A 23,984-nucleotide genomic window follows, 5' to 3' on the forward strand; every position below is an offset into this window, starting at 1 on the left:
TCACCCACACAGCCATTAGCCACATTCTGAGACATTTATTTAACAATCCTATACCTTAGACCACTTTTGGGCCCTAGACGAGGCCCTCCTTGCTCCTGGCATGGGGGCCGTGCAGCCTGTGGCCATAATGTCAGTGGCTATAACCGCTTCATCTGCCGCCGCTCCTGTCGGCGTTGCCGTTTCTCATTGTGCTCTGGTGCTGGGGTGCCACTGTCTGCTGTGAACCAAGGGCCCAACACATTCACCCACAGAAGGTAAAGGGCCCGGCCCGGAGCCTAGGACAGAAAAGTTAACTTGAAGCCTGGTGCAGGAAATGAAAGAATAGAAAGTTTAGATGCCCCAGTCTCTTCTTGGGAGCCCTACAACCCACGCACCAGAAGCCAGAAGGACCAGATGTAGAGGGAGAAGCAGCTGAGCACTTGCACGATGGCTGTCAGTAGAATCACATCCTTAAGGTGCCTGTGAATAGAAAGGAGGCTGCAAGGGCCAAAAATAGGAGATGGGCCCCAGTTCATCTCCCTTCTACCCTTTCAAGTTGTGGGCAATTGTGGGTCTTGGGCTATCTGGGCCCCAAAACCCCAGCCCTGGGGCCGCTCACCTGGGCTGGCAGCGGGGGACACTCACTCTGCCATGCCCTGCTCCATGTTGAGGTCCATTCCACCATCCATCAGGGCCCCATCCTCAGAAAAGGCTGCCCGTGCCATTGAGCTCATAGAGTGGTAGCTGGCCCCATATACTGCCAGGCTAAAGCCCAGGGCCATCTGCAGAATAAGAATGGTATCAAAGACCAGCCACTAACCCTACACACTCACCCACTCCCCAGGAAAGGGGACACTTACCCAGGCCCAAAATGAGGCAGATGAGTAGAAGAACACCAAGGTCACAAGACAGTAAATGGCCTGTAAGCAGATACATGGTCAGGCTGGAATCAAAACCTACCCTAAACCACAGGTCTCCCTAGACTGTGACCAAAAGTTAGGCCAGGCTGTGGAAAGAGACAAGTTGTGTCTCATAGGGTTGTGGGGGAAAGGGGTCTGTTCCCTGTGTCCTGAGTACCCCGGCTCCCCTCTGATGTGTCAGTCCAGGAAAGAAGGCCCTGTGTATTTGGGATCAGAAGAATGGGCTCAAGTTCATCTGGGACTCAAACCCTCATTTGGTTTTTTTGGTTTTGTTTTGTTTTGACTACTCAGCACTTTCTTTGTGCCAGGGTCCATTCTCCTTTCTTTAATTGTAGTTTTCTTCTGGAAAACTACACATGGCTGTCACATACCACCCCCTCACTCACTCACTCACACACACACACCCAGAAATGAGGACAATGGGACCTTGGGTGGGCACAGAAGAAAGGAGGAAGGCACTTACATTTGCCCCCAGTATGATCCGCAAATAGAACTTCAGAGTCTCTCTGTTCTCTTCAAATATCTGCTTCTTCCCTCTCGTGCCCACTTTGCCCTTGGGCTGCAGAGGGATGATGGTAAGATGCTGTCAGAGCCCTCCTCAGCCAGGGTCCTCCTCACCCTGCCCACCACTCTGATTAGCTACAGAATTACTCCTGCACCTAACCCAGATCCCCATGGTGCTCAATCTAGCACAATCCTAGAGATGTCCACCCCTCCTCCATTCCATCCTGGTTAGAGCTGACACCATCTGTGCTGCACCCCTTAGCTACGATCGCCTCTTGCTCACCCTGGAAAATTCCAACACTAGGCTGGTATGTCCTGGTTCCCCTGGTCCAGCTTTGGGCTGACAACCCCTTCAAGGGGGACTCATGAGGGGCGCTGAATGGTGCGCCCTTCCGGCCTTTGCTGGAGTAGTCCAGATCTTGGCTGACGCCCACCCCCTTTCAGGCCCCTAAGATCTCCGGCCAGGTCTGGGACAGCCTGGTACTGACGCTCACTCCCCTCCCGGACCACTTCTATGGTCGTGGGCGGCTCCATTCTGCCCGCTAGCTCTAGTACGGTAGGGCCACCTCACGGCGCCCCCCTCTGGCTGACCCGCTTCCCTTGATGTCCCTCCTCTGTTTTCAGTCTCCCGACCCCGGGAAGGTTCGGCCATTGCGAACCCCGCCCTACCCGCCCTCCTTACCGCCATGGCGCGACGCAAACACCCAGCAAGGAAAACAAGGCAGAGCGACCGAAACCGCGGTCAAAAGGTACCACATCGGCAGCACAGGCACTTCCGGTGCAGACCCAAATCGTCACAACTGTGACGGAAGTGGGAGATCCACTTCCTTCCCAAGACCCTCCCCCCGAAAGTCGGTAAGACTACATTTCCCAGAAAGGCTTGCACGGGGGCGGTGGCGGCTGGGATGCGATGGCGGAGTCGCTGCCCCTGGAGGTGAGAGGAGTCCGCCCTCAGGCTTAGCTTGGGACAGGCTCCGCCCTCGGGGTCCCGGGCTGTGGGGAGGGGCTGTCAGACAGCTCGCCCGGCTCTGCCCTCCTGGCTGAAACGACCCGCCGGGGAGATCCCAGGATCTGCTGGCTATGGGTAACGGCCCCGCCTTTGGGCCACCCTATCACCTTAGCTTGGGGGAACCATTCTCTCCACCCCCATCGGCCCCACAATTTGGTTGCCTCGTCACCTCAACCAGGACAGGGTCTCAGCCTACCCACCTCTCTAGAGATGGCCGCCCCTTCCCCCTCAGTTCTGGAAGATGTCCGTTTCATACAATCGTCCCCGAAGAGTAACCGGCCGTATCCTCGTTGGCCTCTTTGGGGTGATCACTTCATTCCCTTTGCCCCTCCCCCTGGCGGTGGGAAGCAGACTGCCCCCTTCAATCAATTCCAGGCACAGTCGCTGAATTACTTCACCGAAGACAGGCCTGCTCCCCACTCCCTAGGCCCCTAGTGATGGCTGCCCCTACCTCCTTCACCCCATGGGATGTTTGCGCCTTTTCCTTAGCCTGGAGCAAGAGCACTCTGTCGCCATTGGCCAGAGACGGAGAACAGGTTTTGTTGCCAGTGGTCTCTTGGGATGGTCTCTCCATCCCTTTTGCCTTGAGAGTTGGCAGCCCCCTCCTGCTGTCCGTGAGAGGCAAGTCACCCTTTACTCATTGGCCCTGGAACGGTGGTCCTTCTCCTTAGCAAGAATAAGACAGCTCCCACTCCGCTGACTCCCCTGCCATGGCATCCTTTATCTCCTGGGCTCCAGAGGATGTTTGTTCCATCTCCATAGATCCTAGGAATGACCAGTTTTATCTCTAGTAGCCCCTTAGGATGGGGTTCATGGGATGGCCTCTTCATCCTTATCACTGCCTCTTCTTCCCTCTAGAAAAGCTACCCCCTTCTCAGTTCAAAGAATCATGCTCCCTCCCCTCAGAGAGGACAGGTGTACTGCCCTCTCCCTTTGCTTTTTGGGTTGGTTGCTGAGCCCCAGAAGACAGGATGGCCACTGTCTTAACTTGGCTCAGATAGGCTTCCCTGCCTTCCCCTGGGATTGGGGGCTTAGTCAGTCCCAATCTCATGAGTGTTCTCTTCCCCATGCCTAGCCTTCCTGGCCTAGAAGGCTGTTCTCCCCAGTCCCCAGTACTTCTCTCAGGTAAAGTGATCTGCTTTATCTCCCCATCCCTTCCCTTAGCAAACCTTTGGTGAAAATAGAGGTAGAGGGCTTTGGTGAAAATAGAGATATAGGACTGTCCATCTTTAGTTCAATCCAGTAAGTATTGGCTGAGTACCTTCTGGTGCTAGGAATCAAAGAAAGGAAGAAGAGATTAGAATTCACTGGTGAGGTCAAGGTTAAGGAAGGGCATTCCAGGAAAGAGACCCACATAGGCAAAAAGTAATAGGCATGCTATGTTTATAGGACAGTGGGGAGACTGAACTGGGGAAGCTCTGGAATCAGGGATCCGGTCAGGCATAGGGCCTGGCAGTGCTGACCCAAGAGTGGAGATTTTGTCCTCAGGGCATTAGGGTACCCTGCAGGTTTTCATCAGGGATATCCTAAGACTGAATGCTGTTTTTTTTTTTAGGAAAGTTAACCTTGTTGCAGTGTGCAGAATGACTAGCAAGGATGAGCCTGGAGGCAGGTGGGAGATTGTAGAAGCGCCCCACGTCTGGGGTAATGAAGATCTGGGCTGCTGAGGTTCTAAAGTTTCAGTGGTAAAAATATTAGTAGCAGCAATCCAGCAACCATTTATGGAACATCTACTAGTTGTCAAGCACATTATATCTATTAAATATATGTATATATACCTGTATATATGTATATGGTATGGAAACTGAAGCTGAGAGAAGTCAATTACCTTGCCTGAGGCCACATAAGTCACAGAGCTCAGAAGCAGTAGAGTGGGGATTTGAATGAGTCTAAGTTAGCCTGGCCTAAAGCTTGTGCTGTACACCTGTATCTGACAGCAAGGGACAGAAGAGCACAAAGAGTTCAAAGTATCAAGATCTTCAGGTGAGATGCACTGTTGGCATTGAAGTTCAGATACTGGAAAGTTGGGAATAAGGGATGCTTTAGACTGAGAATATGAATTTTGGTTGAGATAAAGGTGATAGTAAAACATTTAGATGAAGGATCCTGTGGACAATTGGCAACACTGGACCAGCACATGAATGATGAGACAATAGGGGGATATTGAATTGTTGGTTATTCCTGTAGAGGTAACCGTTGAAGCCATGCAAACAAATTTATTATCCTTGGAAATAAACCTCAGATTGAAAGACCCAGGTCTGAACCCTGGGTGCCACAGAAGAATCCGGAAACAGGGCAATTGGAGTGGTGAGTGGAGCCCTGGAAAACACAGTGTCACAATGGTCCAGGAGAGAAGATTCCAGAAGGAAAGAATAGTTAATATTAGATCATTCCTGTCCTCACAGGCGACTCCATTCCCGGTCCCTTATAGGGCCTCCAGCCTCACAGAGCATGTTTGGAGTGACGGCCTGAGCACCTGGGCTGGGTCCTGCTGGGATCATAGCTTAACAGCCAGCTGAGAAAGCAGGTTGGCAGTGGAGAAGATGGGGAAAGAGGGAAGACCCAGAGCCTGACCCGTGATGGCAGGTGGATGGGGTGTGGCTTCTGAAGATCAGAGGAGGAGATCTGACTTGCTGTGTCTGAGGTCCTATGCCGGACCCTTTACTACGTTACTTGATGCTCACCATAACCCATTTAGATCTCACTACATTTGCCATTTTACAGATTAGAAAAACAAGACTCAGAGAGGTCAGGTGATAGATAAGCAATTGAACTAGGTTTATCTAGTCCCAGTGCCCAGGCTCTTTTTACCAAACTGAGTGGGAAGTTTGCTTTTTATCAATCAATACAAACCTGCATCCAGGCGGGGCTCAGGAATGGTTTGTTCACAGGAAAGATCCTTAGAGGCTGGAGAGGGGAAGTGAAGATCCCATGAAGCTTAAGATTAAAGACGAACTAGAAGCCAGTATGCCAGTCCCCTCAGACCTACTATTCTACCAGGTGGAGAAGGTTCCAAAGGCCCCCAGTTCTTACAGTTTCCAATGTCCTGTCTTTTTCCCTCAGATGCTCACATATATTCTGAGCTTCCTGCCTCTGTCAGATCAGAAAGAGGCCTCCCTCGTGAGTCAGGCTTGGTACTGTGCAGCCCAGAATGCTCTTCGGGAGGTAAGGTGGCCACCCTCATCTGGCCCATTCTCAGTTGTCTGTCACTTCAGTTTGCTTGTGGCCCTGCTCATACATCATCCATCCATCCATCCATCCATCCATCCATCCATCTATCCATGCACACTTGTTCACACATATGTTACATTCATACATACTTGGCTCTGGGTACAGTGCTGGGACTTTACAGATGAATAAGACATAGTCCCCTGCCCAGAGGAGCTCATAGTCCAGTGAAGGAGAAAGACAAGTACGTTAGTGATCGTGATGTCGTGTGTTGGGTGCTATGACATTGGAATGAAGGGTGCAACAAGAACAGGAAGAAGGGCATCCAAAGGAGAGCAGCAGCATCAGGGAAAGTTTCCTCATGGAATAGGATAAGGGTGAAGGTTGGTCTTCCATACTGGTAACAGCACAGGTGAAGGCGCCAAGGTGTGAAACAGTTCTGGATATGACCACACAAGTTCCATGTGACTAGAACTTAGATAGAAGTGGTGGGAGATGAAGCTAAAGAGAGGTCAGGCTGCAAACTGGCACTATTGCTGGGGTTCCATCCTGATTACCATCACGGAGCCTTTAAAGGAATGTTAAGGCAGGAGAGTGACAAGGTGTGATGTGTCTTAGATCTCTGCAGTGCAGAGTGGACTGGAGAGGGTGAGTCGGGGTTGGGGAGACAGCCCAGCTCAGAAGTGCGTGCAGACATCTGTGACAGTTTGAAAGGCAAGCAGTGAAAGCTCCTTGTTTGTTTTAATTTTGACTTCTTTGAATATTCCTGAGGTTGAACAGTTTTCTCATTAGCTGACCATTTCTATTTCCTTCTCTTGTTTATTCACGTTCTTTATCCATTTAATCATTAGCATCGTAGTATTTTCCTTATCCATTTGTATGAACCTTTTATATATTAAAGAGATTAATCTTTTACATATTCATTGAAATATATTCCTAACATATTTGCCTTTGAATTTGATTTGTAGGTATGTGCTTATTTATGAGATACAGAGGTTAAATTTCTATGTTGTGGATCCTGAACATCTTTTGTTTTCTTGCTTTTTAAATTTGGAGACCCCTTGCCTCCTCAGTGATTTGATGTACCTCATATTTCTCTCCTTCTTTTTATTAGACTCTATTTTTTAGAGAGGTTTTAAGTTCACAACACAATTTTTTCTTCTATTTTATGGTTTCAATTTTTATAGTAATTTTTTTAATTGGCGAAATTTATTTTGATTTATGCTGTCAGATAAGAAACTAAACTAATTAGTTTTCAAATAGCCCTCATACCATTTATATATAATCTTCCCCTTCCTTTCTGGGTTGGACTTCTCCTCTGTCACACATTAAATGTGTGTATACACATAGGGTCTGTTGTCATGTAATCTGTCCTGTATCATTGAGCTTAGTTAGTGTGTAAAGATAGTTGGACTAGTGGAAAATTGAAGTATGAGACCTCTAGATGGTGAGATGCAGTTGGTTGTTGAATTTCTGAATGAGAAAAGAGAAGCGTTTCAGTAATAAATACAGAGTTGGGTATCATTACAGAATGGGTAGAGGTTGAAACATGGATCTAAGTAACTTGCCCCAGGGAGCACATGACGATCCATAGGAAGAGCAGGCCACAGAATCCCCAGGGGAAGTACACCAGTCTAAGGGCATGGTATGGAGGAGGCACCAGTGAGGCATAGAGGAGATTCCAGTGAGAAGAGGGGCAGAAGTCATAAGTGGAGAGCATTTACAGTGTTGAGTGGATGACTAACAGTGTCATATCCCATGAAGAGTCCAGAAAATAAAGAGCAGATAGTGTCTGTGATGTCCAATGTCCAGAGAGGTCCCCAGTGACTTCAGCAACACTTGGCATCTGGAGGAAAAGCCAGGTGTGTGGAGGAATGAATGAGATAAGGACAGTGTAGACAGTTGACCTCCTTTGCAAGAAATTTCCCCATGAAAGGAAGGAAATAAATGGGGCAATGATGAGAGGTTGAGGGGACTTGACAAAAGGATTTTCATTGGGAGAAGTCTCAAATGTGTTCTTATGCTGCGGAGAGTAATAAAGGAGGGGCGAATGTGAATGAATGAAGAAGAGAGGTGAGAAATGGTGGATGCCACCTGAGGTGATACAGGCCTGGTCTTCGATAGGGTGGGGAGGATGTCGCTTCTCAGGAAGTGGCAGTGTGGAGCAGTTTGCTGAGGAAGCTCCTCTGAAGCTAGTGGCCTCTTTGCTGGGTGAATCTGGGGGCCACATTGCCATAGGGAAGTAAAAAGAGAGGTAGAGGCAGGGGCCTCAGCACAAAGGCTTGGAATCTTCCAGGGCAGAAGGAAGTGGGAGAGTTACCAGAGCTGCTCAGAGAGCCCTCACTCACTCAGATACTGATGCTGCCTGTCTGTGCCTAGCCCTGTGCTGGGCCCTGGGGCTGCAGGGCTGGGGGAGGCACAGCACTTGTGAGTTGGTAGTAAGCACAAGCCAAAGGAGTGGGTAGGTAGTAGTAGTGCTGCATTTGGAGTCTTGTGTGGGACACGGGGGATCAGAGAAGATTCAGAAAAGACTTCATGGAGAAGGGTGTGCCTGGGATGAGGCTAGAGAGGGGAATAAATATTTGCCAAATAGACAAATAGGAATAGGTGAGAGGTGAGACAACCCTCACACTCATCACTACAACCAAACAGAAAAAGCAGCCAAGTGGAGGCATGGCACCATGAGGCACCAATAAGAAGTGCCATTCCCAGAGCCAGGGCTGGGGGCGGGAGGGAGGGGGAGCGGGGGCAGGTGTGGGAAAGCTGGACGCAAAGAAGTAGGCAGGGCTCCAGTGCTGGCAGAGAAGCTCAGCCTCCGTCACATGGAGTAGAGAACCTTCAAGGGGTCTGAAGAGCATGGTCAATTTGCCTTTTATAAGGATCACCTGGTGACAGTACCAAGACTAGAATGGAGCCAGAAAGACTGAGGGCCAGGACCTTCAAAAGGGGACAACTGCTGTGATGTATTTCTGAGAGACAATACAGGAACCTGATCTAGGGCACAAGCTATGAGGCAGAAGCAGAGGGACATGCATGCTACAGTGTGTCAGAGAGATAAGATGGAAGGGACTTTGGTCACCATGAATGTGGAGTGTGAGAGAAGGGTCTAGAATGGCTCCCAGATCTCTGACTTGGGTGACTTGGTAGAGGGCACTAAGAGTTAAGAAAAAGGGGCATCGGTGGGGGATAAGACAGTGAATTCAGACGTGGTCATGTTACACCTGTGTATCTGGCAAGTTCCATCGGGTAACTAATTCCCAGGGTCCGCAGATAAAGTCGTTGGACTGGGATGAAGTGCAGTCTGCCAGGGCGCACAGGGAGAACAGCAGAGAGTGTGTGCACGTACGTGTGTGTGTGTGTGGTGGGGTGGAACATACCATGAGGAACTCACTCTCTCTCTTCTTTGGTGACCCCAAAAGAGGCTGATGGGAAACAAGCTAGACAGTAGGAGGAGAGCCAGGCAGGCAGAGCCACAGAGCCCCCAGTGGGACATAGCATGGAGGAAACTGGCCATCCACAGCAGGTGGCATGGCAGAAAGGACACTTGTAGGAGGTCTGAGAGGAGCCCCCAGGTGTTGATGACCTTGCTGGATGGGAGGGGTAAGTGGGTGAGGCAAGGGGTAAAAAGGCGGCTAGCTCAGGTATAGGTGTGCCCACATGCTTCCAAGAGACCTGACGTCAGAGGAAAGGGAGAAGCAGGAGTAATGAGGAGAGGGAGGCAGGATCAAGGGAGGCCTTTTTTGTGACTCTGGGGCATTTGTAAACTGAGGAAGGAGCAGTGGACTGCGGGTTACTATGGAAGAAGGTGGGGCAGGCCCAGGAGGCCCAGAGAAGGGGATTAGGAGCAAGAGAGGGAAGGAGATTAGGATGGGTCCTGACAACTGGTGAATATGAACAGGGCAAAGGGAGGGCCTTCCCACCTGATGGCTTTGTCTTCTCTCTGAAACACAACAGGTCATCTCTGGGAAGGTTGGAGTGAGGGGAGGGTGGTGCACTTGTGTCAGGGGCTGGAGAGAATGGTGGGCATGGAGAGAAACCTTGAGAGGGATGAGAAGAGAGCCAGAAGGTGGGGAGGAGGTGGCAGTGGGGGAGGCAAGAGGGGAGACTGTGGCTTCCACAGGCAGAATTCTGTACTCCCAGCATAGACCCAGAGGAGGCAGCAGTCTCATAGTCCCTGGCAGGGCTGGGGGCAAGAAGAATGGGCACGGCAGCATGGCAGGCAGGGCCACAGGACCCCAAGGAGAAGTAATCAGGGCAGAGGTTCTTTGAGTCCAGCAAATAAGGAGAGGGCAGGAGAAGAAAAGTGGGCAGTCAGGAAGGAATAGATTAGAATAGGATAAAGGAGTGAGGAGAAAGAGGCCAGGGCAGAGTTTGAGATCGTAGAATCCACCATCTCAGCACTGGGGCTCCTCCAGCTGACTGTGAGGCCTAGATGGGATGCTGACAAAGACCTATTTGGTGGCTCTGCAAAACTCAGCCCCACCCAGGCTGGGAGCACTGGAAGGCCAGGCCACAGGTACATGGCATCTAGGGTTCTGCTGACATCCCACCACAACCATGTCCCAGAGAGCAGTTTTCAGAATTCATTGTCAGGAACCATCGTCCAGGGCTCATATGTGGGCAGGTTGATAAGGAAGCAGCGCCCCCTGCTAGTATGTGCTACCAAAGATACTGGTTCACCAAAGCATGACTGGGGTTCATTCATGCCTCACCAGGCCAAGCTAGGATGCTGGATTGATGACTTGTTATTCTCCCTGACCTACCCCCACTTAATCCCAGTTTTTCTCAAATAAGAAGGTAGACAAAGGCAGTGCCCCCCTGCCCTCCCCCCAACACAGGATCTGCCCATTCCGGTGAGAGCCTGGTTGCCTGCCACTGGGTTGGTCTCTGTAAAGAACTCAGGACAGCTCAGCTTCTGCCCTCCACTGCCTTCTCTTGCTTGGGGTGTTTATAAAGGCCCCCAGGAGCCTCTGGAAATGACCCCCAAGGTCTAGCTCCTCTCTATAGACCAAAGCCCCTGGGTGCCAGAGCATACATTTTCTTCTGGAGAACAGCATGCCGTTTGGGATCCCTCTGCCAGCAGATGGGAGAGCCATTTCTCTATCAGATGGGTCTCCAATCTTGCCCACAAGCCTGCAGTTTCAGCTCAGGGCTTCATTAGGTACAATGAAGTCTTGGCCTCTCACAGTCAAGGGATATGTGCCCCTTTTAGCAGATTTAGGGCATTTTCCAAATGACTTGGCATTGACTGCTAAGATGCCAGCATTATGAAAAAAGGACATGGGGCTTAGTTGGCTCCTTTGTGGATGAGGCAGCTGGAACTAGAGCAGATATGCTTGCAGTCCTCCTTTGGACCTCTAGAAGCATCTTCCTAGGGCCTAGGAAGGGTACCTTCCTACACTGGGGCTAAAGACCAGAATCCAGGAGCCTGCTTCTTCTGTCTGCTGCTCTGCTCCCCACAAATGAAAAATATCACTAAAAGGCTGCTCCTGGGCACCTGAACTTTGAGTCTAAGGCAGACCACCTGGGTGATGGCTTAGAGGCTGCCCCCACACCACCAAGAAAAACAGTGGGGAGCAAGGAGGCGGTCTTAAATCTCAACACACACACACACACACACACACACACACACACACACACACACACCTTCCCAGTAGCTGCTAAGACCTGCTTTACATCAGGTCCTGTGCCTTTATTTGATGGGTTTTATTGCCACCAACCAACCCTGGACTTGGACTCTAGGCTGAGTACCATTGCCCCCCCTCAGCTGTTCATCTGCCTGTTCATAGGGAGGTTGTGGGAGAGGGAAGAACATGAGAACATTCCTGGCTGCCAAGGCTCAGGAAGCAAGAGAAACAAGGACTACAGCAGGCCCCTGGGGGTGGGAGGGTGGGGGCACAAGATGTGAAGGTGGAGGTAGTACTGCCTCGGCAGCCAGCCCTGCTCTGCGCTTGGCAGCCACAGCATACTCTTCATCATCAGACTGCTTCCTCTGTCAGGCAGGGCTTTCAAATGGCTGGAGGTCTGCTTTACCATTCTCTTCTAGAACCTTTTCTCCCTGCTCTTTTCATCATTTTGTATCACCTTCCCCACCCAGTGGGATCTTCCCACTCTCCTTAAATCTTAGAGAAGAACGCAGGCCCTTGGGGTTCCCACTACTCCATTGTCTCCCAGTGTCCACGAGAGGGGGCTGTGGGAAGTGATCCTCTGGCCCACAATCCCTACATTCCTGGAATGGGATCTGGACAGGGAGCCCGGTTTGACCCCTGATTCCCGTGGAAGTAGTCAGGAGCCAGCCCCCATTTCTTCCCTTCCCTTCCTTTTAGGCTCCATGCCCAAAGTGGGGCTTGAACTCATGACCCTGAGATCCAGAGTCACGTGCTCTGCCGATTGAGCCAGCCAGGTGCCCCAGGCCCCCATTTCTCACCACACACTCCTTCCCATGATGACAGCCATAGGTATCTATTTCTCTCTGTGACAGAAGCCAGCCTAGTTTCTGTACCCGGGAATGAGTTTCATGTGTCTTCCTGGGAGAATCCTGTAATAAGTGTCTTGTAGGAGTGTGTATTATGTGTCATTTCTACCTTTCTGACTTCCTTTTGATGATATTCTGTGGGGTAGAAGTGGGGAACATCGCTTGTTCTTGCACTAACTTACAGGACAGGTTTTTTAGAGAGCTTGCTTTCCTGCATTGGGATCATGTTGATGGATTAAAGCAAGAGCTTTTGAGTACTGCTTGCCTGCACCCTGGGCTTCCATCAAAGGTAGAAAAAACCTCCCCCATACCTGTTCCTCACAGACCTGTCCCAACTTCCCTTTGGCACAAAATCAGGGAAGTTTCTGTGAAAACTGGGACTCCCCAAATGTCTACGCAAGCCAGCCTGTTCTCCTCACTTAACCCTGAGCTTGCCTCTGAGCTCCACCCCACACCAGCCATGGACTCTCCACTCTCCCCTGTTCCTCCACAGCAGGGCCAGCCCCACTTTCTTGGCACCACAAGATTCATTCTCTTAGCTTCTGACCACAGAAATAGGAGACTTCTCCTTCCTTACCTGGACAAAGAAGATGGACACTCCAGAGATGAACCCCAGGGATCTCAAGCACATCTTGAACTCTGGAACCTGCAGGACCCACACATGTTGGTGCGCACACACATATGCACACATGTATGCACACATTTTTGCTGACACACAAAACCCATTTTTGCAAACATTCATGTGGCTAAGATACTGAAGCCACCAGGGGACCAAGGCCTCACTGCCTGCCCTAGACTTCTGGCACCTGGGCCACCCAGGGCGTGGTGGTGACAATTGCTTTGCTTCTTACTGCCTTTGGCTGTTCTGAGGGCTATTTATATGCTCGAGAAAGCGAAGGAGGCTGGTTGCTTAGCTAATGCTGAGCTCTGACTCTCTGGAGTAGGAGCTGAGTCTGTGGGTCTCAGGGCCACCTTCTGAAAGGCCCAAAGTTTGGGATCTATCATACTTTGTCCTTCTGCCTCCTGGGGGCTTCACTGGCTCTCCTCTAGGCCACCCCCAGCCCCCTGTCCCCAGCATGCCAATGCCCCACCCCTCTGTAGGCATCCAGTCCCATCCATCACTAACCTTCCTCCCCTCAAGTCATCCCCTTTGAGCCCCAGAGTGACTTGTCCCCTTCGACCACACATGACACCGCACAGCACAGCGGTCTCCATTGTGACAGGGTCCTTCCCTGATCTCTGGCTTCAGAGACCTGATGGCCAACCCTCTCTGAAGCCAGAGGGCTAACCCCAGTCCTATTGCTGCCCCTTAGACCAATGTGCAGTACAACATCCCTGTGTCCTCTGCCTCCCTCCCGGCCATCAAGAGCCTGGGCCTCAGGGGCATCACCTGCATCAGCCTGACCAACCTGGATGACTCACCAGCTTCGCATGAGGTGCTGGAGTGTGTTGCCTACCACTTGGGCCCGCATCTGCAGAGCTTGTGCCTCAGTGGGGGCAGCCCCTCGGAGGCCGCCTTTGTGGCCCTGATCCTAGGCTGCCCAGCCCTGCGTATCCTTGACCTCAGTGGCTGCAACAGCCTCTTCACATCGGGCATGCTACTAGCTCAGCCCGAGACGGCACAGCGGGTCCAGCAAGTGTTGAGTGGCCTCTGTGAGCTCAACTTGGCTGGCCTGTGGGACCTGACCAACCTCAGCTTCAACCGGCTCAGCAGCTGTGCCCCCAGCTTGGAGCGCCTCTCCTTGGCCTACTGTCACCTCACCTTTGAATTAGGCCCAGCCTGGGGCTCCCTTGGCCCCCAAGACTCCTCCCCCTCCCAACTCTCCTTCCACAACCTGCTGCGGTTCGTGAAGGAAAGGGCTGGTAGGCTGCATGCCCTGGACCTGAGTGGCACTGGCTTGCTCCCTGAGGTCCTGCAGGCCCTGGGTCAGGTGGCCGGGCTGCAGCTGCAGGAACTGAGCCTGCATGGCTGCCAGGACCTCTCCACAGAGGCTGTGGCTGCCCTTTGCCGCCTGCAATCGGGCCTGATCTCCCTGGACCTCGGTGGCTGCTCAGGACTGGCTGACAGGGCACTCGTGGCCATAAGCCGGGGCCTGGGGCACCTGCAGCACCTCAGCCTGAGGAAGCTGCAGCGGCTGACAGACGCAGGATGTACGGCCCTGGGGGGCCTGCAGGAGCTGCAGAGCTTGGACCTGGCAGAGTGCTGCCTGGTGAGTGGGTGGGGCCTGGCTCAGGCCCTGGGTTCAGGGCACAGAGCTCCAGCCCCACTGGCCTCCCTCAGCCTGGCCTACTGCACCTCACTCAAGGTGAGCACACCATCTCCTTCCTTCCTCTCCAGGGCTGTGGCTGGGGGAGTTGCACATGTGGCAGCAGGGAGGAACTGCCCAATGTTTATGTCCAAGGAACAGTAGTGAGAACAGAACTTAGGACACAAGGGGAAAGGAGCCTGGACAGACAGTGCTGCTGCCAGCACTCCCCCACTCAGCCCCTACCGTGTGCCTGCATGGAGGGAGGTCCAGGACACCAGGCTGGCCCAGCCCACAAGGTGGCACACACCTCGTATGCAAAGTGCTCGGTGACCCGGGCAGTCTGGGTAGGGGTACTGAGTGCAGGTGTTCATTCTGGAGGCAGGAAAGATGAAAGAAGGGGTCTGCAGGGAATGGGCACCGAGGTTACACAGGGAGGTTGCTCAGGCAGGGCCTGACAGAGGTAATATGATGTGTCACAGGGTCATTTCTTGGCTGCAGCCAGTTCATTAGGACTCAGCCCTGTCCCTCTGGGTGGCATCCCTAACTTGGCAATATCAGTCTCTCCCTCTTTAGTGGATCATTCCTTCAAACTGTCAATGTACCCAGGGCATTCCAACCTGAACACCGTCTCCTTTCCCCCACAAGTGCTTCTTTTGCCCTGCCCCACTCTGTCTTCCTGTTACCGCCATGTGTCTCTTTATCAGCTCTCCCACGTATCTCTGCATCTCTTTACAAACCAGCTTCCTCTACTCTGCCCTTAGCTCCTGCTTCTGGCAGGTGGCAGCCCTACCCCCACAGTGACCTCAGAGTTCTGCTTCACATTCTAGAGGGAGCATACCTGACTGGCTCAGCTAGGGTCAGATGTCCAATGAGGGTCCAATAAGCTGTGGTCAGAGGGCTGCCTTAGCCCACACCTTCAGGAGGGGCCTGGAGTACAGGCAGGGCAGATACTTTAGAAACTTCCACCTGCATCCTTCCTGCCCCAGACAATCTAGGCCTTTGTCCTCCAGCAAACTCCTCCTGGTGTCCCTACCTTTCACCAACACAGGGACATTGTTGCTTCCCTCTATGGACCCACTGGTAGCTCTCTGTTGCCTGTGGGGCTGGAATCTTGAGTAGAACCTGCATAGGGACCCTTGCAGAAGTCACCTGCTCATTGCTCTCTCCCTTCTCCACTTCCCTCCTAGGATGCCTCAGTGCTCTCCCTGATCTCAGTGCTGAGCCCAAGCCTCAGGGTGCTAGACTTATCTTCCTGTGTGGCCCTCACCAACAGGACCCTGCAGGCCATCTGTGCCTACCTAACCCACCTCTCAGTCCTGCGCCTGGCCTGGTGCAAGGAGCTCCGAGACTGGGGACTTCTGGGGCTGGGGGAACCAAGTGAAGAGCCTACACAGGAGCCCCAGGTGCAGGTCATGGAAGGCGGGGGCGGTCCCTGGATTCAGCTACCTACCCCCATCCCCCGCCCCTCCTGAATGTCTCTCTAGGACCATTTGAGGGCCAAATTCAGGAGGAACCTGAGAAGCAGGAGCCTCTTCCCACAGCTACATCAAGAGTTGGAGCATCAGGCGTCAGGCCCCAAAGAGCCTCCCCAGCCACAGGGCCCTTCCCTGCTCATGCTGCGGGCCTTGCAGGAGTTGGACCTCACAGCCTGCATCAAGCTAACTGATGCCAGTTTGGCCAAGGTGTGGGATTGGGACTGGAGGTGTGGATAGGCTGATGATCCTGGCACTAGACCCAGGCCCAGGCCAACCCACTCTTCGCTTGGAAGAAGTTCCATTCTCTTTGGCTTCTGCTACCTCTGGCTGGGGGTGGGGGAACCTGGAAGAGCCCTGGGCTCCAGTGCCCTATCATACCCTCCCACTCCTCACCCCATCCTTGCAGGTGCTCCGGTTCCCCCAGCTGAGGCAACTGTCACTGAACCTGTTGCCAGCACTCACAGACAAGGGTTTGGTGGCTGTGGCCAAGGGCTGCCCCAGCCTGGAGCACTTGGTGCTGAGTCACTGCAGCCTCCTCAGTGATGAGGGCTAGGCCCAGGCAGCCAGCTCCTGGCCGAGGCTGCGGCACCTCAACCTATCCAGCTGCAGTCAGCTCACAGAGCAGTGAGTTGTCTGATGATGCCACAAGTCAGTACAGGGGCTGGGCTGGGTCCCCATGCCAGGTCAGGCACTCACTGGAGGCCTCCCCACAGAACTCTGGATACCATTGGGCAGGCGTGCAAGCAGCTCCGGATGTTAGATGTGTCCATGTGCCCTGGTATCAGCATGGCTGCCATCAGGCACTTCCAAGCCCAACTGCCCCAGGTGGCCTGCATCCAGTCCCGCTTCGTGGGAGGGGCTGACCTGATCTTGACGCTCTAGGGGCAGGTCAGTAACCAACCCTTTGGCTCAGCCTCCATTGCCCTGAGTCCCCAGCCCTGACCTCTTGACCTGCAGTTTGACCGAATGCCTCCTACCCTCCTCTGCCGCATACCCCAAGCTACAAACTCCTTTTCTAGGACTGGGGATAGAACTAATCCGGGGCAGCACAAGGGGCTTCCTGCTCCAGTCTGCCCTACAGCCCAGCAAGCGCCTCTTCCAGCTATAGGCTGCTGCCACAGGCCCATAGAAATGCCAGCTCCTGCTCTTCTGACCAGGCCTAGGTCCGGAGGCCAGGCCCACAGGTGGGATGCCTGTGATGTTGGGGAGGAGCTGACCTTGTGCCGCTTGCCCTGCCCACTTCTCACACCGAAGGCCTGTGCCTCACCTTGTTCCCTATAAGGAGCTCTCCCAGCCCTTACCAGCACGGAGTTTTAGCAGCCAAGCCACAGACTTTGTTGTAAACTCAAACAAGATTAAAAATTCCAGATCTTACCTCCTTGTCTGAAGTTCTCAGGCTAAAGGGCTCCCTCCCCTCCCTACCTCAGTTGAAGCAGCCCAGCCTAGCCCAGGGACAATGTGGACAAAACACCAGAGGCACATAGACAATTTCTTCCTTACACCTGACCTAAAGCACCACAGGCACCACCAGCAAGTCCTAACTTCTTCCCCAACATGGTTGGAGACTAGAAGCCTGGAGGCCTCTCCCAGCATGAGCCTCCAAGCATGTCTTGCAGGAAAGGCACATCCCAGACAGACCCGAGGAGCACAATGATTAAGGATGCAGTGGTCTTCAGAAAGAAAAAAAGAGAGAGGACATCCGGATCTCTGGCTTGGAAGGGTCATTAGAGGGCATCTAGTCCAACCTCCTAAACAGTGCCAGTGACTTCTCAACAGCAGTTCTGAGAAGCCACTTGGCCCTTCATGTGTCCACCCACACTTTGTCCATCTATCCATCAGTTCTAGGAACAGCTAGCATGGCTGCCTGAGTGCCTGCAGCACTGTACTTTATGTGGGGATTCAGAGGTGCCAAAGCTTTCCCAGCGCCCCAGTCATTGGGGGAGGCAAATTAGCCAACAGACAAGGACAGTCCAGTGTGCAGGGCATGCATAAATAGAGAAGCACCTGTAACTGGGAGCCCAGGGGAGCAATGAACATACCCTGGGAGATCAAGGAAAGACTCAAGGCAGTGAAAAGCGAGCAGAAGGGAAGGAAGAGGGCAATCAGAAAGGACCAGGGAAATGCACAGTGCAGGCCAGAGCTGGCACTGGGGAGGAAAGGGCGGGTCTCACAGGATGCAGGGAGGATGCCAGCTTGGATCAAGCACAGAGAACTCTGCAAGGCACAGGCCTTTTATTAGATGGCATAAACCACGTGTCTGCAGCCCATCTTAGCTCAACTCTGCTCAGTTGGGAAACTGTGACCATCATCCCATGGACAACAGGGAGGCACTGAAAAATACAGGTTGGGGGTAGTGTGCATGTGAGTGTATAATCAGATCAACTTCATGTTTGAGAAAGACTTGGGGTATTGAGGACCAGAGGAGCAAGGCAGGAAGTCAGGAGATTCTTGCCAAGATGTTGGTGGCCTGGACAAAGGAGTGGAGACATTGGGGAGGAGGAACTGATGCTATTAGAAGGCTTAACTGCATCTGGGATCCTGACCTCGATTTCCATTTTGAACTCAATAGCAAGTTGAACTATTCCAACTGTGGTGGGAAGTCTCTGAATGTAGGAGTGGGCATGTTGGGCCCTGGAGGCCTGAGTCAGAAGCAGGTGGTCTCCCAGCACATTCTCCAAAGAGATGCCATTTCATCAGTTTTCAAGGTAACATGTTGATGGTCAATACTGTTAAAAAGGTACTGAGATGGTGTTGAGAAATAGTGGTAGTGAGAGGCACGGAGAAGGTGAGAGTGGTGGCAGCTTTCAGCCTGCCCTGTGGGTTGGTGTGCTAGCCTCTAAGATTGACCTCCAGCTGGACCCAATACCCCTCACCACTTTCTGTCCCCAGTGGTCTTGCCTGTCCGTGGCCACCACCACACCCTGCTGCTGCAGTGGATTTGAATCAGAATGCAAGGCTTGCACTGAATTCCCTCATCAGAATCAACACATCCTTCCACCACCAGGGGACAGGTTTGAAATCTTGAGTTTGCCCTTCAGCACAAAGCAGACCCAGCTTCACATCTATTCCTTCATGCCTCTCACCAGAGGGCCTCGAAAAGGACAAAGAGCAGGGCCAACCAGGACCTGAGGACTGAGTTCAAACTGTTAGGAGCCTTTTAGAAACATGGCTTTCAGACTAGGCCCCTGCTCATGTTGCCCAGGAAGGCATCCACTTAGGACAACACCTTCTGCCTTGCCACAGGTCCCTCAACTGACCCCCCAGACCATAGGCCATCCCTCTCTGCAGGCCCAGCACTCAGGAAGGCTGAGGACTCATCTTGTGGAAGGACAATAGGTCCAGCTTGTCTCCAGCCTCCTGCAGAATACCCTCAGCTACGGCTCCCCAGGTTTGTGGCCCCAAGCAGTGACCTTGACCTGATGCCCCATCTCATTTGCCAGCTAAGCTTGAAGGCAGGCTTGGCCCACAGGTTCAGAACTGGCTCGACACATACATAAGAGCCAAGCAGACTTTATTTCTGCTGCAGCCTCTGTTTGTCCGGATGTCTGGGCTTTTCCACCCTCCACCCTTCATGGTTGCCGCAGTGCCAGCAGCTGTGGCCCACGGCCAACCTCACTGTCAAGGTTCAGGGATGCTGCAGTCATAGCAGAAGTTGAAATTGGTGGGGGGCGGGGGGATGGGAGGTGGCTGCTCAGGAATGGGCACATTCTCCAGCTCCAACAACCGCAGCTTGGTCTCCATCGTCAACAGCTGTTCCAGGTCCAGCCGAGTCTGCTCACTACCCATGGGACTTCCCAGCAGGGCGCTCAGCCCATCTGTCCACAGGTGGAACTGGGGACAGGGCCAGCTCTGTGAGGGCCTGCCCATCTCTTCCCCGGCCCATCTGCCCAACTCAGCTCAGCCTGGCCCAGACACTTACCTCCCGTTTGGATGGGGCGATGAAGTTGAGGTATGCCTCCTCCTCCCCATGGTCATAGCTGACTGAGAAGGCTAACTCATAGAGATCCTGGGGAAGCCAGGGAGCTGAGAGCACTGAGCAGGGAACAGGGCAGGGCAGATGTGGGTGGGAAGGAGCCCCTGTCTTCCACTACACTCACCTTGTTCTGCTTCCCTGAGCCTTTCTCCCGGACGTGGGGGCAGTCTTTGCCTGTTAGCAGTGCCTTGATATCAGCCACAGGGACTGCAGGAAGAAGGCTAGGCTGATCACTGGGACCCAGGTGGTCCTGTGACATGGTCTGGGGAGAGCAGGTGGCTGATCCTGACCCTTGCCCCATTCTTACGCTGCTCAGGTAGGCTCTCAGGGGTGGGTGGGCTGGAACCCTCCTCCACGTCCCCATACTGCAGCACCTTGTGGTTAGGGGACAGGCAGCAGAACCACAACTTGTCTGTGGGTAGAAAGGGAAGATGGAAAGAGTGACAAGAGGGTCCCTGACCCCAACCCAGCCACCCAGCCACTCTCTGCCCACCCTGCCCTCAACCACCCTGGCGTCGCCGGCTGCTGATCTTGCGGAAGAGTGTCCCCTCACAGAGGCGGAGCAAACGCTGCTGGCGGATCAGGCCCATGAGTTCCGGCTTCAGCTTCTCCCGCAGCTCCCTGGTGGGGCAGGGTTGGGGAGGAGGTGCTTGGTGACTGGGACTGGGGCAAGGCCCATGGGCACTAAGGAAGGTGGAGCCAGGATGGGGATCCACTCCCATGTACTCACAGTATGGGAGGGGCCAGTGTGCCCTCCTGATGCAGCCGCTCTGTCTGTCTCAGCCGCAGGACCTCCCCGTAGGGGAGCGCATTCACCTTGGTGCGGAAAAGCTCCAGGGAGCTGGGCTTCAAGGCCAGCGTGCGGGCCAGCTGCTCTCGCACCACTTGCATGACCTGGAGTCACCAATTCAGCTCAGTACTATGCTCTGGACCCCTACTCAGAAGAGCCCCTGCCCTGGCTCAGGTCTCCTAGCTTCCACCCCACCCACCTTATCAAAGTCCTCCTGGGTGGCCCGCATCTCCTTCCAGGTCTTATTAAGCAGCTGGATGCTCACACAGAAGAGCTCATGGAAACTCTGGTCTTGGCTGAAGAACATGGGTGAAAAATCCTGGGCTGTTTCGGAGCCTGGAGCAGGGGGGCAGGAGGGGCTCAGGGAGAAAGTCTGTGCAGCCCCTGGCCCTCTCTGCCCTTCCGTCCCCCGTTCCTGGACACGCTGTGCCCAGTCCACTCACAGGGCTCCCCAATGTGGAGCAGCTCACACAGCAGCACAGTCAGCTGGATGCTGCTCCGGGCAAAGGGGCACTCATGCTTGTCCTCACGGCTGCTGTTCTCCAACACAAACTGGGGTAGTGGAAACAGAGAATGGAATAGAAGTCGCAGCTAAGGCAATACAGACTCTGCTTAGGTGACATCCTACTGTATCCCTTCCACCATATCACTGACCCGGCTGTAAGCACTAGGTGCATGTCTGGAGAAGTAAAGCATGTTGTCCAGGGCCAACAGGCCGGGGGGCACTCGCTCTAGATCCTGTGCAGGGTTGCTGTTCTGGGGAAAGAGGGACAGGTAGCTCAGTAAGGACTCCAGGCCTCTGGAACAAAGCAGCCCTGGGTTGAGGCAGGGGTGGGGAGCTAGGGAGGGGTTGCTCACGGAGAAGCCCAGTTTTCGAAACTCGCGGGCACAGAGGGAACGGCGACGGTCAGCACTCAGCCCGGTGCCCAAAGACTCCCCTTCAGGATCAAAGGCAGCCTGGCGCAGGGCCTGCAGCTGCTCCCGCTGTTCCTGGGGTCATTGTTGTGGAGTAAGGGAGTATCAGGATCATAGATTCAAGGCCATTCTCTAGCTGGCCCCAGCCTTGTGCACTCCAAAGCACCCACCTGGCTGTAGGGGTCCAGTGGTGTCCGCATACGTGGCTCCAGCAGCCCCAACATAAGGGCCTGCAGTACGTACAAATGATGAGCCATCTCATCGCCCAGCGGTGCTGCACTGTGGATGATGTTCTGCAGAACAGCCAGCCCACGGGTGTGAGTGTCGGCTTACTGGGAGAGGGAAAGTGGGGAGGGGTCTGCCTAGCCCAGTCCTTCCTACCTTATAGATGAACTGGCGAAGGTTTCTCTGCCACAGGTAGTCAAGCATGTGCTGAGTTGGGTGGGAAAGGGACTTAGATGATTTAGCCCCACCATGAGCACCCACCCTGCAGTCCCAGGATAGAGCACAGTACCCACCAGCTCCTGCCCCCACAGCCAGCCACCAGATGGGACACTCACCTTGCGTTCAGTAGAGCTGGCCCCCTGCAGCAAGGCTGTCAGCAAGGCCATAGCCTTGGTTTGTAGCTGCTGGTTCATCCTGGGGCAAGAAAAGGAGGGCTCAGCTGGCTATCCAGGGTCTCGGTCCACACCCCTCATCTGTATTCCATCCCCACCCCCAGACACTTACACCTGTAGGTGTACCAGCAGCCTATCCAGTGGCACCTCACTTTTGACCAGCTGGCCCAGGGCAGGGCTGCTCAAAGTCACACTCTCCAACAGCCTGAGAGCCAGGGGCTGCACAGATGCATCCATCAAGTTCATGTTCACATAGCATACCACCTGTAACAGGGGAAAGGGATTGTTAGCATTTCACCACCATGGAAGGCCAGATCCTGACCCCACCCCTGCTGCCCCTAGAAGAGGCAACCCACCTTCCTAACAAAAGGGATGCTGAGCGTCTCCCAAGACACCATGCCATGTTCCATGAGCTCCAAGAAGGCCCTCAGTGCAAGGGCCAGCAATTCCCCTAAGCTGGGGGGACATATGGGGCTGAGCAGGACCAGACCAGGACCCCCAGCCCCACCATGTCCACCACCCACCACAGTCCTGTGCTCACTCATCTCCATCCTCAATGATGGTGCCTAGTCTCTGAAGCCCATCACGGCTGATGACCTCCTGGGCAAAGGTCATGTCTGGGGCCAGCAAGACGAGGTGCTGCAGAGTTTCCCGGCGCCTTTCACGGCTCCCACACTGCAGCCCACCCAACAGTCGCTCAGCCTCAAGGTCCTGGCAGGGGTGGGAGAGGTGAGGAGGTTGGGTAGAAGAACTGAGGTGTGGGGACTCAGATGTCCACTAGGTGGGGCACTGCGGAGTTGGAGTCCCGGCCTCCAGATCTGGGGCAGAGAGGAAGGTGGGCAGGAAGGAGGCATAGAAGAAGAGCAGGAAAAGAGGGTGGGATCAGTAAGGGCATTACTGGGGCAGTGCTGAGGCACAGGATGCTGCCATTCTTGATCTCTGTACGGTTCTGGAGAAGATGGAAAGAAAGGGAGAGAAGTCAAAAAGGGCTCTGAGGACTGGTCAATTGGGGTTCTCGGTGAGGGAGGGTTTGGGAGTCAGGAAAAGATCACATTCCAGACAGTGGGATGAGTCTGAGTAATCAAGACCAGGTGTGCTTGCAGGGGGTGGGGATGTCACACAGTGGAATATGGGCCTGGCGGGGAGCGGAAGACTCACGTTCTCAGTGATGTATTTCCTATGTCCATCAGCAAACTGCAGGGCATAGCGTTCAGAGTGAACCAAGCTCCACCTGCGGGCAGCAGAGACTCAGTGAGGCAGGTAGGGGGCGCCCCTCCCTTCTGCCCTCCCATCTCCCAATCCCCTCCCCCGCCTGGCTAGCCTGCACTTACGCGTCGCACACCTCCTTCAGCACAGCAGCCAGAGGCTTTGCCTGCAAGTGAAGAGGTCACTTATGGGGCAGGTGTGGGGAGGAGTTGGGAAGGAACCTGGGAGTTCGAGGGGAAGGGGGGCGGCCCAGAGGTGAGTGGTAGGGTGAATGGAGGCCAGACAGGCCTAGTGACCTGGTCCAGCCGGATGAGTTGTGGGATGGCGTCACGCATCTGGACCGCGATCTTCACCACGTTCCTCGGGGGCGCCATGGTCCAGCTGGGCGGGGACGCCTGTAGTTTCCAGACTGTCCAACCTCCGGCCGAGGGCGTGCCTGGTCTGGTGCCTCCGAGAACGAGGGCGTCTCCCTGTCCAAGGCCTGGACCCCGTGGCCCGCACTCAACGGTCAGGCTCGCTCCAGGCCAAGCGCCGCGGCCTTCCCAAGGGAGCCAGACTAGTTCCGGGTTGGAGTCCCGGGGGTAGGCGCCTGCCCCGCCCCAAGAGGCGGCCCCGCCCCGCCCCAAGGTGCGGCAGGTGGGGGCGGGGAGGATGGGTTGCCAGAGCAGCCACACCTCCCTTTCCGGCAAGGTGACCCACCCGGT

At 54.1% G+C, this 23,984-nt stretch overlaps 3 protein-coding genes across 14 annotated transcripts; 1 reads left to right on the top strand and 2 right to left on the bottom strand.

Annotated features, from left to right (window-relative positions):
* Positions 1–15: 15 nt before the first annotated feature.
* On the bottom strand, positions 16–2,238 carry TMEM208 (transmembrane protein 208). 2 transcript variants are annotated; one of them, XM_027075992.2, is made up of 6 exons: positions 2,086–2,238; positions 1,363–1,458; positions 840–899; positions 625–761; positions 375–477; positions 16–275 (listed from the first exon to the last, which is right to left on the bottom strand). In XM_027075992.2, the coding sequence occupies exons 1-6, from the start codon at positions 2,089–2,091 to the stop codon at positions 138–140; spliced, it is 540 nt and encodes a 179-aa protein (XP_026931793.1). In that variant the 5' UTR covers positions 2,092–2,238; the 3' UTR covers positions 16–137. The 2 variants fall into 2 exon arrangements, with proteins under 2 accessions (XP_026931793.1, XP_014923834.1); XM_015068348.3 differs by having other exon boundaries at positions 375–459; positions 2,086–2,237.
* Positions 2,239–2,343: 105 nt separating this feature from the next.
* On the top strand, positions 2,344–21,278 carry LOC106971504 (F-box/LRR-repeat protein 14-like). Of its 2 annotated transcripts, XR_003426195.2 has the most exons (6): positions 2,344–5,577; positions 13,369–14,361; positions 15,492–15,707; positions 15,789–15,986; positions 16,186–16,403; positions 16,493–21,278. XR_003426195.2 is itself a non-coding variant. In XM_027075966.2 (5 exons), the coding sequence occupies exons 1-5, from the start codon at positions 5,344–5,346 to the stop codon at positions 16,330–16,332; spliced, it is 1,788 nt and encodes a 595-aa protein (XP_026931767.2). In that variant the 5' UTR covers positions 2,344–5,343; the 3' UTR covers positions 16,333–21,278. The 2 variants fall into 2 exon arrangements, 1 of the variants encoding a protein (XP_026931767.2); XM_027075966.2 differs by having other exon boundaries at positions 16,186–21,278.
* On the bottom strand, positions 19,274–23,908 carry ELMO3 (engulfment and cell motility 3). Of its 10 annotated transcripts, XM_015068275.3 has the most exons (20): positions 23,577–23,908; positions 23,406–23,446; positions 23,233–23,305; positions 22,973–23,023; positions 22,616–22,785; positions 22,431–22,530; positions 22,187–22,338; positions 22,018–22,096; positions 21,839–21,889; positions 21,628–21,750; positions 21,401–21,532; positions 21,197–21,298; positions 20,986–21,094; positions 20,742–20,878; positions 20,483–20,646; positions 20,261–20,373; positions 20,060–20,164; positions 19,877–19,959; positions 19,699–19,785; positions 19,274–19,610 (listed from the first exon to the last, which is right to left on the bottom strand). In XM_015068275.3, the coding sequence occupies exons 1-20, from the start codon at positions 23,652–23,654 to the stop codon at positions 19,398–19,400; spliced, it is 2,163 nt and encodes a 720-aa protein (XP_014923761.1). In that variant the 5' UTR covers positions 23,655–23,908; the 3' UTR covers positions 19,274–19,397. The 10 variants fall into 10 exon arrangements, 8 of the variants coding, with proteins under 8 accessions (XP_014923761.1, XP_053066406.1, XP_014923751.1 ...); XM_053210431.1 differs by having other exon boundaries at positions 19,877–20,164; positions 20,262–20,373; XM_015068265.3 differs by having other exon boundaries at positions 21,197–21,532.
* Positions 23,909–23,984: the final 76 nt, after the last annotated feature.

This window comes from Acinonyx jubatus, chromosome E2 (assembly GCF_027475565.1).
Source record: "Acinonyx jubatus isolate Ajub_Pintada_27869175 chromosome E2, VMU_Ajub_asm_v1.0, whole genome shotgun sequence".
NCBI lineage: Eukaryota > Metazoa > Chordata > Mammalia > Carnivora > Felidae > Acinonyx > Acinonyx jubatus.

Bases quoted from the DNA above. Each gene is read 5' to 3' on its own strand.
- TMEM208 (XM_027075992.2), bottom strand. The intron at 900-1,362 runs GTAAGTGCCTTC...ATCTGCTTACAG, and splicing joins GGATCATACTGGGGGCAAAT to GCCATTTACTGTCTTGTGAC. The intron at 478-624 runs GTGAGTGTCCCC...TGGCCCTTGCAG, and splicing joins ATGGAGCAGGGCATGGCAGA to CCTCCTTTCTATTCACAGGC.
- LOC106971504 (XM_027075966.2), top strand. From the start codon at position 5,344: ATGAAGCTTAAGATTAAAGACGAACTAGAAGCCAGTATGCCAGTCCCC. The intron at 14,362-15,491 runs GTGAGCACACCA...CTTCCCTCCTAG, and splicing joins CCTACTGCACCTCACTCAAG to GATGCCTCAGTGCTCTCCCT. The intron at 15,708-15,788 runs GTGCAGGTCATG...ATGTCTCTCTAG, and splicing joins AGCCTACACAGGAGCCCCAG to GACCATTTGAGGGCCAAATT.
- ELMO3 (XM_053210429.1), bottom strand. From the start codon at position 23,654: ATGGCGCCCCCGAGGAACGTGGTGAAGATCGCGGTCCAGATGCGTGAC. The intron at 23,306-23,405 runs GTAAGTGCAGGC...TGCTGCCCGCAG, and splicing joins CTGAAGGAGGTGTGCGACGC to GTGGAGCTTGGTTCACTCTG. The intron at 19,611-19,698 runs GTAAGTGTCTGG...CCCTGTCCCCAG, and splicing joins TCGCCCCATCCAAACGGGAG to TTCCACCTGTGGACAGATGG.